The 18,002-nt window shown below is 46.8% G+C and overlaps 1 protein-coding gene across 1 annotated transcript in view; it reads left to right on the top strand.

Moving 5' to 3' along the window:
* GABRA3 (gamma-aminobutyric acid type A receptor subunit alpha3) overlaps positions 1-18,002 on the top strand; it is a gene marked incomplete at its 3' end in the record, with an annotated part of 60,587 nt that overhangs the window by 18,836 nt on the left and 23,749 nt on the right. The window contains exons 3-4 of the mRNA XM_082061740.1: positions 10,092-10,159; positions 14,111-14,331. Coding sequence (XP_081917866.1) covers positions 10,092-10,159; positions 14,111-14,331 — 289 coding nt within the window. The remainder of the gene's footprint in view (positions 1-10,091; positions 10,160-14,110; positions 14,332-18,002) is intronic.

Here is an 18,002-nt window from a genome sequence, read left to right on the forward strand (position 1 = left end):
CAACTGCAGTTTTGTATTGCACCCTTGTGCTTATCTTTTTCCTGGGGATCTGCCTTGAGCTCTGAGGAATTAAAGAGCTCAGTAATTGCTTTACAAATTCTAAGGATTTTACTGGCACTGATCTGAAGGGTTTTTTTCAGGTCCTCTTCAAGCATGTGAGTGGCCTGTTGGGAGGTGATGATTTCTGTTAAAGAAAGACTTGCTGAGAATGAGTTAACAAAAGGTTCAGTGTTTTTTAGGAAAGGGAGTAAGTGATAACCTGCCAGGGCCAGTCTGCAAACTCCCTGAAGGAAAAGCTTCAGAGGTGCACCATGTCCACACAGGTTCTGGATAAGCCTGGTCTAATGGACTCTCCCAGCTGAGTTACACACTGTGAAGGGATCCGCCAAAGGGTTCTGGTGCCTCATCTCTTCTGTGTATGTGCAACTTCGGCCAAAGCACTGGGGCACAGGACCTGCGGGTGCTGTTCTCCAAGATCCCTTGGTGTGGTCAACAAGAACATTGTCATTGAACCCTAAAGAGGAAACTGACTGAAGATGAGGTCAGGAAGGCAGGACCAAAATGAAACACGGGTGTTTTGTAGGTAACACAGGGAGGTTTGCCCAATGCAAACTAGTAGTCTGGCATTCTTGCCCTCAGCTCATCGCTCTCTCCAGTGCACAGAGCCATGCAGGCACACTGCGGGACTGTGCTCACCAAAACTCTCCTGGCTTTATAGGGCCAAAGCATGTACCAGCCAGCAACACGGTGTTGTCTGAGTTCTCTTTCCCTGTCCGCTGGGACCGGCAGGGATTCCCTTCCCCAAGCGCCTCTGGCTTAGACATCAAGGACAGACTTTAATACCGAATATGTTAAATTATGCATGCTGATTTACATTCACACATTTTCTCATTGTGTTTATAAAATATAACAAACATGTTTATGTAGCATCTCTCTTCCATTACCACAGGGTCTCAAAGCACTACAGAACCTCTAAAAGCAGGCTCATACATGCATATTCCTCCTCTGTCTTCATAGCATCTGAGGGTGTCCTGAGTCCTTAAAATAGTAACTACAGTCGCTTTGTTCATCCCGTCTTTTCTGTCTGTAGCAAAAATAGCTCAACTAATTTGTAGTCTCTGTTTATAGTCTGTATGTGTGAGAATGAGGTGTGTGTGTAAAGCCTCCATGACTGCACATCCTCTTGCTGCTTCTGACTCTCTCTCCTATCTGACTCTCATTCCTATTCTGTCTGGACTTGATGTTTATCAATAACTTGTCCTAGGTCATTTTTCCAAACTCTGGATGTGTATTTTATGTCACTTAATGAAATAATAAGAATACATGTATGTGCATGCCTTCACAGGGCAATGAGGGAAAGCTCAAGTAAAAAACACGAACCAAATCCATAGCTCTTTTGTGTCTTGTGGTATTTTTTTTCCTGGGTTCCTAATGGAGCAAGGCTTATCATATCTTTTGTTCTGCCTTTTGTCTTCTAAAAGCTTTTGAGCCTGTTGGCTGATTTGAACAAATCCTGACAGAAAGGTAGATATCCTGGAGATTTTAAGTCTCTGCAAAATTTGTGGCATTTTGAAGCTGAGGAGAAAATACCCAAAACAGAGAGTTACTGGATAGGATCAACTGGTGTTAGGCATCAGAAAAACAGGCAAGAACAGCTGATCTGTGGGAAAGCAGGGGTTTTGGCTCTGCTGTTTGTAGGGCAATATCTCTCCTAGGCTATTCTGCTGGATAAAGCTCTAACCTGCATCCCCCGCTCTTGGTAAATGTGAGAAAACACCTTTATCCAGCATGGGAGGGTGTGAAATCCATGTAGCACCTTCTACAGCAACACATGGACTTACCCACCACATCAGTTATGCCTGGAGTCCCTTATCCTTTGCGTGTTGAGGCAAAGGGGCAGCGTAGCATGGACTGTGCAGGGAGTTCAGACCAGAAAACTGGGCTACACCGTGTTGTTATTCACATGGAAGTGCTAGGGAGGGAGTGCAATTTCTCCCCGAAAAGGGACAAGCAGATGCCCTCTCAGCACTGTGCTGGAACACTGGCTCGCTTCTTGTTTGGAAGCAGGGAGGAGCAAGGTGCACCTTACTCCTCTGCTTTCAGTAGTAGTTATGCCTTGATCCAGACTCTGTAGCCAATGTGTTATGCAGGTTCTGACCTGGGTCAGAGCCACAAGCCCATACATTTGTAGACTACTTAGGGATTTCTCTTCCAAGAACTGAGCTGATCTTCCCTACGTAACCCAAGGAGTTTGTGCCCTGGGTGGCTTGTGCCCCAGTGATCACTTGGGAATTAGACATCCATCCAGGCATTACAATGTGCCATAAATCCTAGACAAGCCATGCTCGAGTGGTAACTGGATCACTTCATGGTCCCGCATCTTGTTCCTGCAGAGGACACTGGATGCAGCCGTGTTAGAAATCTGTGTATGCAGCATGCTGTGTGAGACAGGGAATAAATCTCTTCATTGCGTCAGCTCCCCCCTGGCTCTGCGAAAAAAGAGAGACAGGGCAGCAGGCTGTCTCTGATGGATTTGACAGGCATCATCTCACTTCTTCTGGACTGAAAATTAAGCACATGTAATAGTAGACCATGCCGATCTCTCTCATCATGCATGAGTGGTTTTGTTGTTGGCTGCCTCTTGAGAGAGCCCCTGAAATTCTTTTGAATTTCTTGCTCCCCCTGTACTGAATTATCCACATTGTGGGGAGAAAGGACAGAGAGCACAACTGGAAGGGATATCACATGCGTCTCTGTGTTTACAGATTTGATGACTTCTCTCTAGTCTGGCTGGAGGACATGCAGTTGTAGTCAGTGGTGTGCCATGACACCAGGGAGAGGGTAGTGATTAATCACTGCAGCTCACGGAGCTGCTTCTCGGGAACAGGCTGTACAGTAAACGCTGGCAGTCCCAGGGGACTCAAGCAGCAGCGGTGGGTGATAAGCCAACCCCTGTGAAAAGATGCCCCGGCACCCCAGGGTGGGAAGGACAGGCTTGATGTTTTCCCGGAGAGCAGTGGGTAGCTTTGTTTCCTGTGTAAATGTGATGCCTTTTTGACCATAACTCTGCAGAAGTCACTGGGAGTGTAACTGAGGGGTTGGATCTGTTACACAGAGTTATTCCAGCTGTACGAGTGAGACAGGGCAACCACTTCTGTAAGCAAGCAAATAGCCAAGCCAAACTGCATTAGACAAATAGTTCGTGACACATAGAGCTAGATACAGATCTGATCTAAAGGTCTCGTTGGCAATCCCCTGCAGGCTTTTACTCACCCCTGCTTTTGCTGAGATAAGACATTTGTTTCAGACATTTATATTGTTTCTTTCCTAGCTGTGTAGTTTGTTCTGCCGAATACAAATTTCCCAGTGCTCAGTCCTTGGCTGACCTGCTCCACTTCGCAGCAGATGAGTGTCCCATCATCTTGAACCACATCGTCTCAGGTGGAAGCACAAGGCTAAGGTCAGCCTTCATCCATAGGACCCTGGTCATCCTCACCTCTACGTTCACTAGAAAGAGGCAGATGCAATCAGAGGTTGTCAGGTCTGGGTGGGCTGACCTACCTCTGGGATTATCATGACCCCATAGACAAAATGGGGCCAACGGGGTCTCTCTTGTGTCTTGATTCTTCTGCCTAACTGAGTTTTCCTGGAGACATGTTTGTATTTTAGGTAGTTCGGGGAATTAAACCTAACGCCACTGTTTGCTCTATCTGGCCTGCAAATGATTGGGCCAGCTGCCAGCCCTCCTGGTGACACTCTTGGCCATGATCGCTGCTGTTCGGCATTGACTTCTGTAGGCCATGTATTATGCCACCAAAATCTTTGCTTCTTACTGATTTGAATTGTTTCAGTTCTGTATAATTCTATGTATGGAGGTAGTTACAATTTATTCCTATGTAAGGAAGGCTGCTGACAGGACCAAGACACTCTATGTATGTTCTGGGTTATTCTTTTATGAAGCATATGTCCCTGATGTCGTCCACTTTGGGGAAAGATGCCCAGGCTGAATTTGACAAACCTGAGTGAATGTCTGTGATATGAGCCTTGAGTTTTGCTTTTGAACAAGTAGTTTCATATTCAAAGATGCTGAGGCACTAAAGCAGCCAAGCAACATCTGCACATACGTGTTTTGACTTTGCGACTGGGTGTTTGAAGAAGCTGACTGTGACCTCTCTATGTGTTGTCTAAGATCCTTAAGTCAAAACCAGCTGCCTAGGTCTCTCTGTGCTCTAGCTCTTCTCTTCCTTTCACACATGCTGGAGGAAATGCCAGAACCTTCTTGTGTGGTGCTCTTTTTTATTGTCTCTATTCTCCAGCCGTCCCACCCTGACCCATGCACAGCTTCTGCTCCCAGGATACATCCCAGGTGCAGTAGGGACGTTTGTGGTCCTGACATTAGCAATGGCTCCTGCTGCTTTGTTGCCTTTGTGTGGCAGGAGCTCCATCAGTCTGTGTCCTTGGAGTCAGCTTTATCCCCTGGCAGGGCCGGACAAGCCTAGGAGGCATTAACAGCACTGCAGTGATAATCACTGAAATGTTTCCTTCTGTGTAGCTATTCCTGATCTCACTAGCAAAAAAAAAGCCAGAAAAGCATCTCTGATCTATGTGGTAGAGTCTTGCTGGCCCTGCAGCAGCGAGGGCTACATCAGGGCTTTCTTGTGTGTGGTTGGTCATGAAGAAGATGTCATGTCTCGATTTCTGCAGCTCTTGCAAGGGAGGTTGTGGGGAGAGGCGAGGTTACCAGCTCCCATCGGGCACCTGCCCCTCTGCTTGTGCCTCCCTGTCCTCTGCCACTACTGCCATGGCAGGACCAAGGGCAATGTCACAGAGATGGTACCCCGTGCCATTCAGAGATGTGCCCTTCCTTCTTCAGCACCTCTTTTCTTACTGAGAGGAGGCTAAAATTGGAAGAAAGATTAAATCCCCCAGTGAGAAGCTGAGAAAATGAAGAACAAAACACCCAAAAAGCTCCCATGTGCAGCTGCCAAAATTACTCCTGCTGCTTATTTGTTGGCATGAACATTTAAGGCATGAGGTAGAAGTTGGTAGTATAGACCAACTTCTTGTGTTTCCCTTCCCAGGAACACTGCATTAACTGTAAATCACCGTCCCGTCCAGTGTGCTCATTTGGGTTGTGTGACATGGGAAAGAGCTACATGGCATCTGCTCTCTCTGCATGGTGACACTACCCTCGATGCAGGCTGGTGGGAGTCCTTCCCAAAAGATTTTGTCTATTTGAGGTCCTTGGAAGAGGATCACTGACTAAGGGAACCTCACGAAGCTGAGAAATTCTCGAGCTAAGGCTAAATGCAATTGCAGTCTAGGAGGCTGTTAAAGGGCTTTATCAGCTTGTTACTGCACTTTTTAGTCTGCAACCCTGTTTGGAGATGAGATACTGGGTGGCTGGAGTCCAGAGCAGTTCATAGGGAGCCCAGTGCAGAAACATCTACCTCCAGAAGGTGACCTGGAGCAGACTGATGGTTTGTACCCCTGGATGCAGAAGAACCTGAACAGCACTGTTCTCCTTTCTAGACTCAACCGTGCCATCGTGCACAGAAACACCAGTACAGACAGGCTTTTCACCTCTGAGGTCCCTTAGGTCTCAGCACAGCCCTGGGACAGAGCTGGAGCGATGCCACACAGAGCACAGCTTCAAGGAGATCCCCATCTCCTCCTCATCCAGCTTATCTCCAAGATAAGGCTGTGCAGCCTCCTTGACGTCAGCGCAGCAGCCAGGAATCCCCAGCACAAAGCTGCAGTGGCTTTGCTGTTTTAATAGTGCGTATTGTTTGGGAGCCTCCAGCTCTTGGATGCAGGCACATGGTTTTTTGCTAGCTTGCGGCATAGCCTCTGGGAACCCCCGCCTGGGAAACGTGTGACTGTGTTCAGCACATCCGCAAACCTCAAGAGCTGTAACACAACTGGCTGAATCAATTATATTATGACTGAGATTCTTAAATAAACAGCACTTGATGAGTGCAGCGGGATGTTTAATAAGAGCCCCCTCAGCCCCCCGTGCCCCCCGCCTCCTGTAATCACATGTAGAAGCAGCCCTACAATCTACAGCCGGCAAGGGGAGAGGCAGCGAGGCAGTGTAATTTGTATTCCAGCTCTGCTGCTGCTGCTCCTAGCACTTCCAAGAACCGAGTAAAAATAGCCTGCTGTCATTTTGTAAATAATAGCTATCTCCTCACAGGCTCAGGGAGTCACGAGCGCTTAAAAGAGAGAAGGGGATGGGGGGGACATCTGCCTTGAGCCAGGGCCAGGAACATGGGCTATAGGGACTTGAAGAGGGGGGACAGGGGAGGGTGGGTGAAATGGAAACCCTGAAGCATCTCAGTGGCAGCCACTGCCTCTTTACACCTTCTGCATGCACAAGGGAAGTAATCGGCCCTGCTGGTGTGGGGCTCAGGGCAGCAGGATCCGGCCCTCTGTACAGAGCTAATAGGGATGTTTATTGCCTGCACAGGCAGCTAGAGCTGGCATAGCGGATTCTTGGAGAAGGGTAGCTTTTAAAGAGCAGGTAGGTGTAGGGAGCGCCATGGTAACGCTGTGGGAAGGGATGTTACAGCTTTTGGTTTATGTTTGTATTGCAGATCTGCCCAGCTGTGGGGCATTTCTGCAGGCAGGAGCAAGACAGCATTGCCTGGCAGGCAGGGACAGGGTTTGTACTGCAGGGAAAAAGGGGCAGCTCTGATTAATCTGTGGCACCTTGTTCCTGCTCACACAGCTGCTCCAGATGTTTCTACAGACACAACTTGGAAATAAGCTGAGCCTATAAATGGGAAAACCCCCCAGACAAGGGAATTAGCCTTAAACAAATGGCTTGGGAACATCATGTGTCACTCAGGTGTCTAAATTCTGCCCATGTTCAAACATTGAACCTGAAATCTCTTACTCTTCTAGTTTCATGACTGTTTTGGGGTCGTCTTTGGTTTGCCCAGTGTGCTGGTGGCAGCAGCTTGGGGCACAGTGAGGCTCAGCAACGTGGCCAGAGGGTCAAGATGCCAAGAGCCAGCCCGAGCCCTCCTGGGCAGCGGGGCGCCCTCAGGGCACTGGGGCTGGGCTCTGGTCCTTGCTCCGCTCCAGCTTCCTACCTGAACCAAGTCTGTCCTTTTTTGTTTTCCCAACTATAAAACAGGACTGGCAGCACCCACCTGCCACCTGAGCAGGCTTGAAGGCTCAATTCGTGCATGTAAAAGAACCCTTGAGTCACAGGGAAGGATGATGCTAGGAAAGGAAAAATGCTGTTTAATGTTCTGCAACAGGTGTAGGAAAAGTGCCTAACGCCCTACAGTACAGTCCCCAGTTATTAAATCTGTTGAGAACTGGACAAGGCAGCCAAGCTTCAGTGTGAGCGTGTCTGCAGACTGAGAAGGAGATAAGGATTTCCCTGCCGTGTCTCTGAGCAGAGGCAGGAGATGTTCCTCTCTCAGCTTGCTTTTGCATGCAAAATAGATGCAGTTTCTTCTTGTTCAGGCTCAGGGTGGGCAAGTGTGAGGGCAAGGAGGGAGGAGGCTGGCTGAGTAATTCCTGATTTCTCTGGAGGAGAAGACCTCATCATCTCACCACGAGCTGGGGCAGGGCTTCAAGCAGTGCAGATGCTCTTGGGTTGTGAGACCATGAAGGAAACAAATCTCTGAGGATGGAGCTCACTCTGTTCTGCTGGTGTTCTTCTTATCTCTGGACTTCCCAGCTCTGCTGAAATCCTTGCTTGCGTAGCAATGATTTAATTTCAGAAATCCCTCCGGATCCCAGCCAAATCCTGCCCTTAGGAGCACATATTAACAGGGAAAGTGAAGTCTGGCTTTTGCCATGAGAGATGCAGGATGCCCATTTTTCTAAGTGCTGGGGGACATCAATAAGCCAGTGATGGAGCCTACCCCCCCCCGCCCCCCAGCTCATCCCTGCACTGGGCACTGCCTTGCACCAGATTTGGTGAGTCCACATGGCCTGGCTGGGGCAGGGTATGTCTGTAGTCTGGAAATGGGGGATCCTCTTCAGACACATGCTGTAATTATTAATATTAATGAATTATTAATACATTAATGGCATTTATTAAATCAAATATTTGATTGGATTTGCCAGTAGATTTGAAGGGGTGAAAAAGTTCTGTGATATCCAGGTTAGAGCACAATAAGAATAAACATGTAAACATAGCAGGATCATATCAAAAGGTGTCCAAAACCAGTTCTGCCTTTTTATCTCCTCATCACTTCCTTAATCCCTTTCCTTGTGCTGGGATGCTGAGGATCACGTTGTAAAGCGTGGGTCCTTTCATGGACTCCTGCCCCTCTGCCCCCTTTGGGTGAGGGGACAATTCATCCTGCACCTCACAAGGAACTTGGCTTCACTGGCCATGGGCAGCCACGGATGCTGATCTGACAAACCTGGCTGTAAGTTACTATCTTGGGCAAACTGAACACAAAGAAGGAAGGATATGGGAGGAGAGGGAGAGTTTGTGTTTTCTCTAAGACATGATTAGCTTTCTCTCTCTGCATGTGTTAGCAGGAAGAGCCTCGCTTCACTAAATGTTCTTCTCTGCTGTGTATCTCACCTGGGGACTTGTTTGAAGCGAGACAGAATACTCCAAGTCTTACAGAAGTAACTCATTTTGTTCAGCTTGTTGGATTTTGGGTGTTTCAGAAAGTGTACTGCATACATATTTCTCTTTAACCTTCTTTTTATCACATCAGGACAAGACCAAGGGTCACTTATATAGCACAATAATATCAGCCACAGGCTGCATCAGAAGCTTTCCAGCCATAATAACTAAAGACATGTATATGTATATTTTAGCCATTAAGGACAAAACTATGACAGAATGGATTATCTTATTTTTGGATACAAAACTTTGATGCAAAACTGAGCTTCATGGTACTGTAAAATAACTGTCAGGGGACAGAAGGATTTCCTTAAGTGAACAGGGCAATGGGTTGACCAGGCTACTTGCAAAGCTGCTGCGGTTGCCACAATGGGGTTATGCGCATAAAACGTGGACTCTTCTTTGGGTCTCTAAAGTGGTTCTTTCATTGAGAAAGCAGCTCTGAGACAGCTAATGCTGCACGAAAGGAGCACAACGGCATGATCTATCCCTGAAGAGGTGAGGATTTATGGCAACATAAAGCTCAACTCAAGGCACCTCATCCATCACTTTTTTCAGCACAACACTTTGGACAGAGCACTGGATCGTGAAACTGGCAAATCACTGTGCCTTGATTTCCCTGCAAAATGGGACAGCAGCAGAGATTTCAATTAGGAAACACGCTGAAATAGTGATGTAGTCAAGAATGAGAGCTGCATGTGCTGTTTGGCATGGATAATATCTGCTGGGGCGTGTGTTCTGCAAAGTACTTCAGTTTATCTTCACCTGAAGGCATGTGATTAAGATTGCCCCTGGACTTTAGCACTTGGGGCAGAAATTGGGGCTCTTTGGTTTTGCTGGGGCAGTGAGGATGCTGTTCAGCATCCACGAGGGTGGCACAGCTTGGGATGCAGGGAAGTGTGGGCTGCAGGTGAGGAGCAGCTTTGCAAGAGCAGCAGCTCATCAGGAGCGAAGCACTGAGGAAAGCAAACGTGGCTGCAGTAAAAGGCCACCAGAATATTGATTCTTTTTATGTACAGATAAGCCTGAAGCTGTAACAAACCCAGGGTTTCCTAAAACTGGTGGAACATTGCTAGGCTGTTTATCAGGCTGGGAGACACAAAGGGATTTCAGATTAAAACGAGTTTCAAAGCATCAGGGCTTACCTCTGTATTGAAAATGTGGCTCTGTACCACGTTATGTATCGTGTAGCTGCATGCATTTTGTAAATACGCATTGTCTGGCTGTGCGGGACATATTCATCCTCAGTGTAAGTGTGGAAAGCAGCAGAGCTACATCGGAGATTAATTTGCCCAATTACAAGTGATAAAATCAGCCATTGTTCAGGGCACAGCAGAGAGCATGATGCTGGCTTGCTGAGGGCTCACCAGGGAGGCGCCTGGCAGGAACAACCACCATGTAACAAAACCCAAACCCTTCCCTGTACATGCAAATTCACTTCTCTAATTGCTTTTTTCCTTCTCTTTTTTTTTCGTTGTTGTCCCAGACAGCGTAACTGAAGTCAAGACAGACATTTACGTGACCAGTTTCGGCCCTGTCTCGGACACAGATATGGTAGGTGCTACTGGCTGGTTGCCTCACTGGGAGGGCGAATTCTCCTGCAGGCACAGTGGATGTGTCCTACCCTCATCCACGGACAATTTGGGCAAAAATGGGATTTTCCTAAATGACAAGAACATGAGCAAGGATCCCAGCTGCCTGTCCATGACTGCCTCATCATCATCATCTCACAGGCCAAGGGGAGCTCAGTGAGGGTGGTATACAGGGATTATTTCTCAGGTGTGCTTGGGCTTTTGGAAACCAATTGCTAATGCAGCCTGGGAGGGTCAATGCCTTTGCACTGCTCAAGCATGCTGCAGGCTTTAGGGTCTTTTTTGTTCCTGCAGTGCAACCTAATGAAACGCGGAGGTCTGCCCATGGGACCAAGACCTGTACGTAGCATCCTCCACCCATTACATGCCTTGACAAACGCCTTCACTGTAGCCAACTTCCCTTGACCTGACTGTGTTAAAGAAGGAGGGTACTCCCTGGGAAGAGGGGAGGATGCCAGGATCTGGCCTGTTTTGGTAGCAGCACCAGAAGAGAACAGTTCACCATCAAACTGTCCTTGTGGCTTGAACTAGAAGGGAGGCAAAAGAGAAAAAAGAAGAAGAGTGAACTGATTACAGCATTTTGACATGTTCAGGGAAAATTATTAATGAAAAGGCCTGAGGTCTGAATTTAGGCTTGTATTCCCACAACAGTTTGTCTTCTAATTAAAAAAGGACTGTGGAGCATAATTAATAGTGAGCTTTCTCAACAGCGTTTCTTGCAGCTCATGTTCCACATGCGCCCAGAGAAGAGTTGGCCGTTGACAGTTGCTTAATGTTTCGATGGTGCCACATGAGGACAGTTGCATATTCAGGACTGAGGCCCTTCTGTGCACCCAGTCCCAGAGGTGACCTGGTGCTGGCATAGCCCAGGACAACGGCGGGGAGTCCTGGCCTTTGAGGGAGCCCGCTTTGGGAGAGGGAGCCCGCTTTGGGAGAGGGAGCAGGCCTTGCTCTCACCAGCCGGCTCAGGCAGGAGCAGTGTCCCACAACTCTCACAGCCCCTCCAGAGCTTGGAAGGTTTAATTTTCTGTGCTCATGTGGCCACGAACATCTCTTCATCTGCCCCACCAGCAGTCCTGTGCCAACAAGTGGAGGAGATGAGGGAGAATAAAATCTCAGTTTTTCCTTGAGGTGCTAACCCTGTCAAGCAACCCCATGTTGTTTTGGGAAGATCACTCCCTCCAGGGCTAGCAGTTAACTTGATGTCTGCATAGCCAGGAGCATTAATCTCGTCTGAGTTCTCTTTCTGTCTCGCTTTCTTTCGTACCACAGTAGAGACCCATAATATATTCAGCAATCTTAGCCCTTGGGGAGTATCTGATAATTACTTCCAAGGTGGAGCATATTTGATTAAAGGAGTGTGTATAATGAACTGTGAAGAAGAAATATGAGGTATTGAAAAGAGGAAGGTATTCTCTGCAATGTGATTTGACAAAATGAATTTAGAATTAGGGACACAGTTAAGGAATAATAAATTATTTCCCCTTCACATTCTTTAGTTCCATGTATTTTACAAATGCATAGCGAATGTGTTTTAGTATGCTGTTCTGGTGCTAAATGCACTCAGAAACGTGAGAGAGAGAAACCTCATCTCCCCAGGAAGCGTGGGGAGAGCCTGGTCTTCTGCGGGGGTTCCTTTCATCTCAGGAGTGGGGAAGTCCCTCCTTCCCTGCTCACATCTGCCTGGTGATCTCGCTCCCATCCCTCCCACAGCCATTACTCATCATGATGGAAAGATGCTCCTGCGCATCTTGATGCAGACAGAGACTGTAATTATGGTGATGAAGGAGAAGCAGGTAAAGCTGCTGTGGACAGCGGAAAAGAGCAGCTGGTTACGAAGCGTGGAGGAGGATGTGTAAACCTCTTCCTTGAGATGCTCCAAGGGACTTCTGATCTGTCTTTCAGTTTGGCTTGGAAAGTAGAGCCTGATAGGACCTGACATATGCCTGAGTCTTTGGTTGTGAGCTCTTGCAGCTTTGCCTCAGTCCCCAGGAAACTGAAAAAAACAACAAACTGCTTTGGTGGATGAACTCTGGAAACAGACTCAGTCTTGATCTTTTCAGACACTTCTGTAAGGCGGAGAAGAGCGTAATGTAGAACTAAGCGTGGTCCTCAGAAGGGGTGACTTGGGAATGATGCTTTCATGGAAAGAAATACAGAAAACAGGGGAAGAATCTAAACATGATTTCTCTTTGGGAACGATTCCTTGGCATAAAAGAAGGAAAACAGGGCCTGGGAAGTTGTTAGAGAAGTTTTCCTTCTTTCTTTGTTGTTTTTTTTTGTTCTGTTTTTCAGGGGGTTGCTTTTTCTTAGTTTGATGTTGTCGTTGCTGTTGTTTTTGTTTTTTTATTTTTAATATGAACAGGGAGTCTGAATAAAACAGCTCTTCTTCTGATAAGGACTTTTCCCAAACCTACTTCCTGGGACTGCACACAGGCTCATTCCTTTGGTTTTCTTTCTTTACTGAGCTTAAAACCACAAAGTGAAGATCAACTCCATGAAGGGGCAGAATACCTTGTACAGGGCAGAACCTGTGGGAATGTAGGATCTTCTCTTTCCTTCCCTTAGCCAAGCTCCAGAAACTTAATTTGTGAGCATGAGTGACTCTGTGGCCAGGGAGCAGCGAATAATTTCTTCACCAAGATGCTTTCATTCAGTTGCCATCTGCTGCAAAACCTGTAGGAATTTCTGTGACCTGTAGGAAACTGATGTGCAGCAGCTTTTAAACGCTGCTTAGAAGAGCTGCAGGAAAGAAATCACTCACAATGATAAGTTTAGTTGGTCCTGCAGCCTCCAGGAACCCATAAGTAAAGACTATGAATCTGCAGTGGCGGGGGAAGAACAGCTGGCACAGACAGATTTTCCGAAGCCCTCATCTCTCTCTGAAAGCCTTGTGAGCTAATGAGATCCTTCATGAGCAAGAGGAGGTGCATGTTGTAGAGGTGAACAGCGGTGCAACTCATGCTGATGGGCTGAAGACTTTCCCTCAAGTGACATGGACCCTCAGAGGACAATGGGGTATCTCAGGTCATGGGAAAGAGCAGTTCCTTATGCCAGGCACTGGGCAGATGGATTTAGTTTTGCTTTGGGGTGGGTGTGAAGCCATAGTGCCTTTGCTGCGTGGTCAAGTGGTTTCTGAGGCTGCACACACCAAGAGAGGAGCTCACCTTGGCTACAGGGTTTCAAAGAGATGACTTGTAGATGACTTCTGATATCCCCCCCAGCTAGAATTTGGCTTAGCAAATGGCTTTCTACACTAGCTGGAAGAAAAAGAAAAAACAAAACCAACAAGCAAACAAAAAAACCCACCAAAGACATGGCAAAAAAAGAAGGAAAAAGATGAAAAAGAAAAGAAAGTCACAGCAGGATCTCGTAATGCAAGTTTGTGAGGTCCTTGATTCAAAGCTTTTCTAGAGGTGGCCTGGGGAAGAAAATAGCATTAAGACAATGTCGTGAAACTTTATTTCTTTGTATTTTTTATGAGCAGAGCTATAATTACCAGCACCCTGGCTAAATTCCCTCTCCTGGAACTTTAGTTTGGCCTTTTAAAATTCCTGTGTAGCTGCACACAATGATGCCCTCTCCTGAAACATCTGGATAAAGGTGCTGGTGCAGCAGGGCTACCCCAGGACTGGCTGCTGGAGGCTGCATTGCAGCTTGTCCGCAGTGGTCAGAAACACTGAAACACAAGGTTTGGTGTCACATATGAGTCATTACACAAAATGTGGTAAGTGCCCTCTATCCTCCACAGATTTCTCCACTGCCATTAATCCCTACTTCTTTGTGCACCATACTTCATGTCAACCAAGGTGTACCATAACACGGTATACTCAATGACTAAATATATGATCTCTTTTTTGCAATAAAAAGCTGAGTCCAACAAGACTTATTTTTCTCTCCTTTCTCCACAAAGGAATACACTATTGATGTCTTTTTCCGGCAATCCTGGAGAGACGAAAGGCTGAAGTTTGATGGTCCCATGAAAATACTTCCCCTCAACAACCTGCTGGCCAGTAAGATCTGGACTCCTGATACCTTCTTCCACAACGGGAAGAAATCTGTCGCCCATAACATGACAACACCCAACAAGCTGCTGCGTCTGGTGGACAATGGCACCCTCCTGTACACCATGAGGTAAGTTTGTGTCTGCTGGGTCTGGCTCTTCCAGGTCTTTATACACATCAAAGCAAGGATGTGACCTCAGGGTGCACTACAGCAGGATTTGTGCAGACTTCCGCTGACTCTGTCAGCACACCTGAGTCTTACCCTGTTCCTTTCTCTGCCATCCTTGTTTCCTACCTATGTAACATCACTGATACTCAAGCATGTTTTTACAGGTAGCTTTTTTCTCGTCATTCATGTTGATATTTTTCTTTTATGTGGTAAGGTAGAAGTGCTGAGATCTATAGGTTGTGAAATTGGTGCGCCACCTGACTTATTTTTATTCCTGACTTCTGGTGGAATATTAATTCAGGTTTCTAGTGTTGGTAAGGGAACATTAGGATGGAAGAATTCATTATTTTCCAGCAGCTTGAGAACAGATCCAAATTTATTCAGCATGTTACACTGGAACTGTTTGAAACATCTAATGAGCCCAAGCTTTCTTGTGAGAACAATGGGGCTTTTTTTCCTACTTCGTGGAACCAAAAATCCGAATCTGTGTAATCAATGCGAATCATTAGGAAAAAAAAAAAAATCATGAGCTTATTAAAAAGTGTAGTTTGGACGTTCCAGGTTTAGAGAGGCCATTGGAAGTCGCTAGTTTAACCCAGCCCATGTTGTCCCCAGATGAGCCTCAGTGGGAGCCCCAAACATGAGGTAGCCCTGCAGTGATCCAGCCTGTGTGATCCCACTGCGAGCTCCAGCAACTGGGACCTTCCTTCTAGAACACAAGGTGCTGTCGGGGAACCATGTTTCTCTGGGTTTCTCATGGTACATGCATTTATCACTAAGCTGCAACAGGTGGAGAGCATGAAGAGAAATGCCTTTGGGTTAATTGTACATTCACTCTGGAACTATTCAGATGTTTCTGTATGATTGTAAGCTATTCACCCACGTAAATAATGTTTGCCACCTGGGGCTGATGTACTAATTTGCTTTCTGAGGTAAATGGGCTTATAAATGAAACAACAAGCTGCTCATAAATGCACAAGAAAGGTACTGAGATGGTTTTGGAAAGGTGTGAATCTTTGTTTTCAAAAATTATTTTCACTGCCTCCATGTTCAAGCTGATCCTGACTAAAAACAATCTTCACTGTGGATTCTGTGTGCTGAGATGCTGCACTTGCCTCTGGTTTTTGAGGACCAGACAGAATTTCATCTCTTCATAGTTAAACTGGCCGTGAATCTACATACTATCAGCAATTTTTACAGCCTACATTGATAAACAATGTTCTGCTTTTGTGCAGCGGTTCTCAAATATGAGCTAATCCTGCCAGGGCCCCAGGGCTTTAGGTCTGCACACATCAGTGACCTCACGTTACTGAGGCAGATGGGGTAAATGAAGGGAGAAGCCCAACTTGACTTAAGGGGCTGGTTCTGCTCCCAGCTCTCTGACCTGCATGTGGATGACTAACACTCCCCTCGTTTGTATCACTGTCTGACTGTGAAGTATCACAGGAGCTACTGGCATAAGACAGAGAAAAAAAAAAAACTAAATTTCAAGGCTTTTATATCATTTCACTACTTCTTTATTCAGCAAACAGCCATTAGCTTCAGCAAGTTTTGTGTGACTGAGAAAGTATTGGATTTACTTTTCCATTTGTGGCTGGGCAGGTGCCAGGATGGCAGCATCATGAGGCTCTTGGGAATGAGCTTGTTGAAGAAAATGGAGTCATGGGACAATTTAAATAAATACAATGTATCCTTCAGTTTAGCTGTCTCCCAAAGAAGCAGGGAATGAAGGGGAGTCTGGACCTCCCTTTGTGTGTGCCTCTGCCCCCCTTAAATGTACCTCAAAGGCTTTATAAGAGGTGGAGAGCCCACTCAGAGACACCCAAAGGTTAGTGGTTGGATCTGAGCCTTTTTGTCACGTGCTGTATTGCACAGTACCAGGAGCTGTAGTGCATGGAGATCTTTTCCTTATCCAGCACAGACTGATGCTGTGCAGATGTGTGTGGAGCTATCCTGGTGGGACTAGGGCAGTATTGGACCAGCGCGATGCTGGAGCTGTGGTTAGAGCTGGCCAGATCACCATCTGGAAACCCTAGACCGGTACAGTGTCATGCAGTTTGACTCCTGTGACATATCCTACTCCTTTACCTTGTAACAGCCAGCATCCTTGAGGGATCATTTCTGCTGATGTGCAATTAGAGGCATGTCTCTTGCTATTTATCCTGCTGTGAAAACCAACTTATCTTAGTCAAGGCTTACATTTATAGATGAAGTTGCTCTGGTGGAACAGCAACTCTGACACATGCATCCAGCAAAATTACACCTGTGTGACAATATTTATAGCTCCCGGAGAAGAGCCTCTTCATCACTGACCTGAGCTTCAACAAGTTGCACACCAGCTGTAGCTGAGCATCCAGAGATTTCATGTAGTCATGGCATAGCCTCTTCAAGGATGGATGCAATGTCACATTGCAAACATCCACGTCAGGCCTTGGCACCTGGGTGACAAGATGGCCTTTGCGACTGCAGCACAAATTGCATTTCTCTATTCCCCTTCTGGCTGCTGTGCAAGGGACAGGATTACTGATCCCTCTGCCCCTTCCCTGCTTCGTCAGCTGCCTTAGAGGGCATGGTGAATGCAGTTTTATTATGTAGCCCTGCCTCTGCAGTCTTGTTTTTGGAGCTCCTACAAGATCCAAGTAGTTCCCAAAAGCCCAGCTAGGGCTTCAAAGGCTCTGGTGTCAGACCTAAGTACAACAAAGTGGGAATTGTGTGTGGATTTACATAAGGTACAGACAAAAACTCAGCTGCTGCAACAATCTCTGGATGTACTCCCTGGCTCAAACTGCGTGGGGCACATAGATAATGTTTTGGTTCTTCCAGGCCCTAAAGCATATGATAATAGTGAAAGCTTAATGCTGTTTCGATGGGATTCATCTTTGTGAATCCAGGCTTTAAAAAGCTCTCCTGCTCTTCACAGGGACTGTCAGAGTGGCATGTTGAGGCTTTGTGGTTATTGTCAGAGTGGTTCCCAGACAATATGTGCTCAAGTTATGCACTTAAAGGATATTTTCTTTAACTGCGATGCTGACGCATTCAGCTGCATGCCCAAAGACTTTGCCTCAAGACTTTGCAGGGCATGAGCACTTGAAAAGGATGGTCAGCGAACCCCTGCGTGAGGCAGAGGTAAAACAGGAGGGACAGCTGAGTACAAAGGCACCCAGGACACCTGCAGTCCTACTGGGGCTGTTGAACGCTAGATAACACCTCCTGTACCTACCATTGCATGCCCAGGGATTTGAGCTTCCCAGCCCACTTTTGAAATCTCAGAGCTTCACAATGTCTCTCCCAGCAAAGGTTTTGGGTTGTTTTTACTGCCTGTTCTTTCTTTAAGCCCCAGGCAACTCGTGAGAGCTGTAGGCTAGAGCCTGCAGAATTACCCCAGGCGATGGATTGTCTCCTTTCTGCAAGAGCAGCAGTTGGGACATGGTGGCACCAGCTCCTCTGGGTAGTAGAGACTGGCAGCTCCATGACTGCATCCCACATCAGGGCTGATCCCAGACAACAGCATGGACAGATCCAAGCAGACTAAAGCTAGGGTACTAAACAGGAGCATATAAATAGACGAGATTTGCACAGGTTGCTTTTTCCTGCTTTATGAATTCCAGAGTGGATCTAAAGGCAGAAATGAT

This window comes from Streptopelia decaocto, assembly GCF_964273445.1.
Source record: "Streptopelia decaocto genome assembly, chromosome: 10".
In the NCBI taxonomy this organism is placed as follows: Eukaryota; Metazoa; Chordata; class Aves; order Columbiformes; family Columbidae; genus Streptopelia; species Streptopelia decaocto.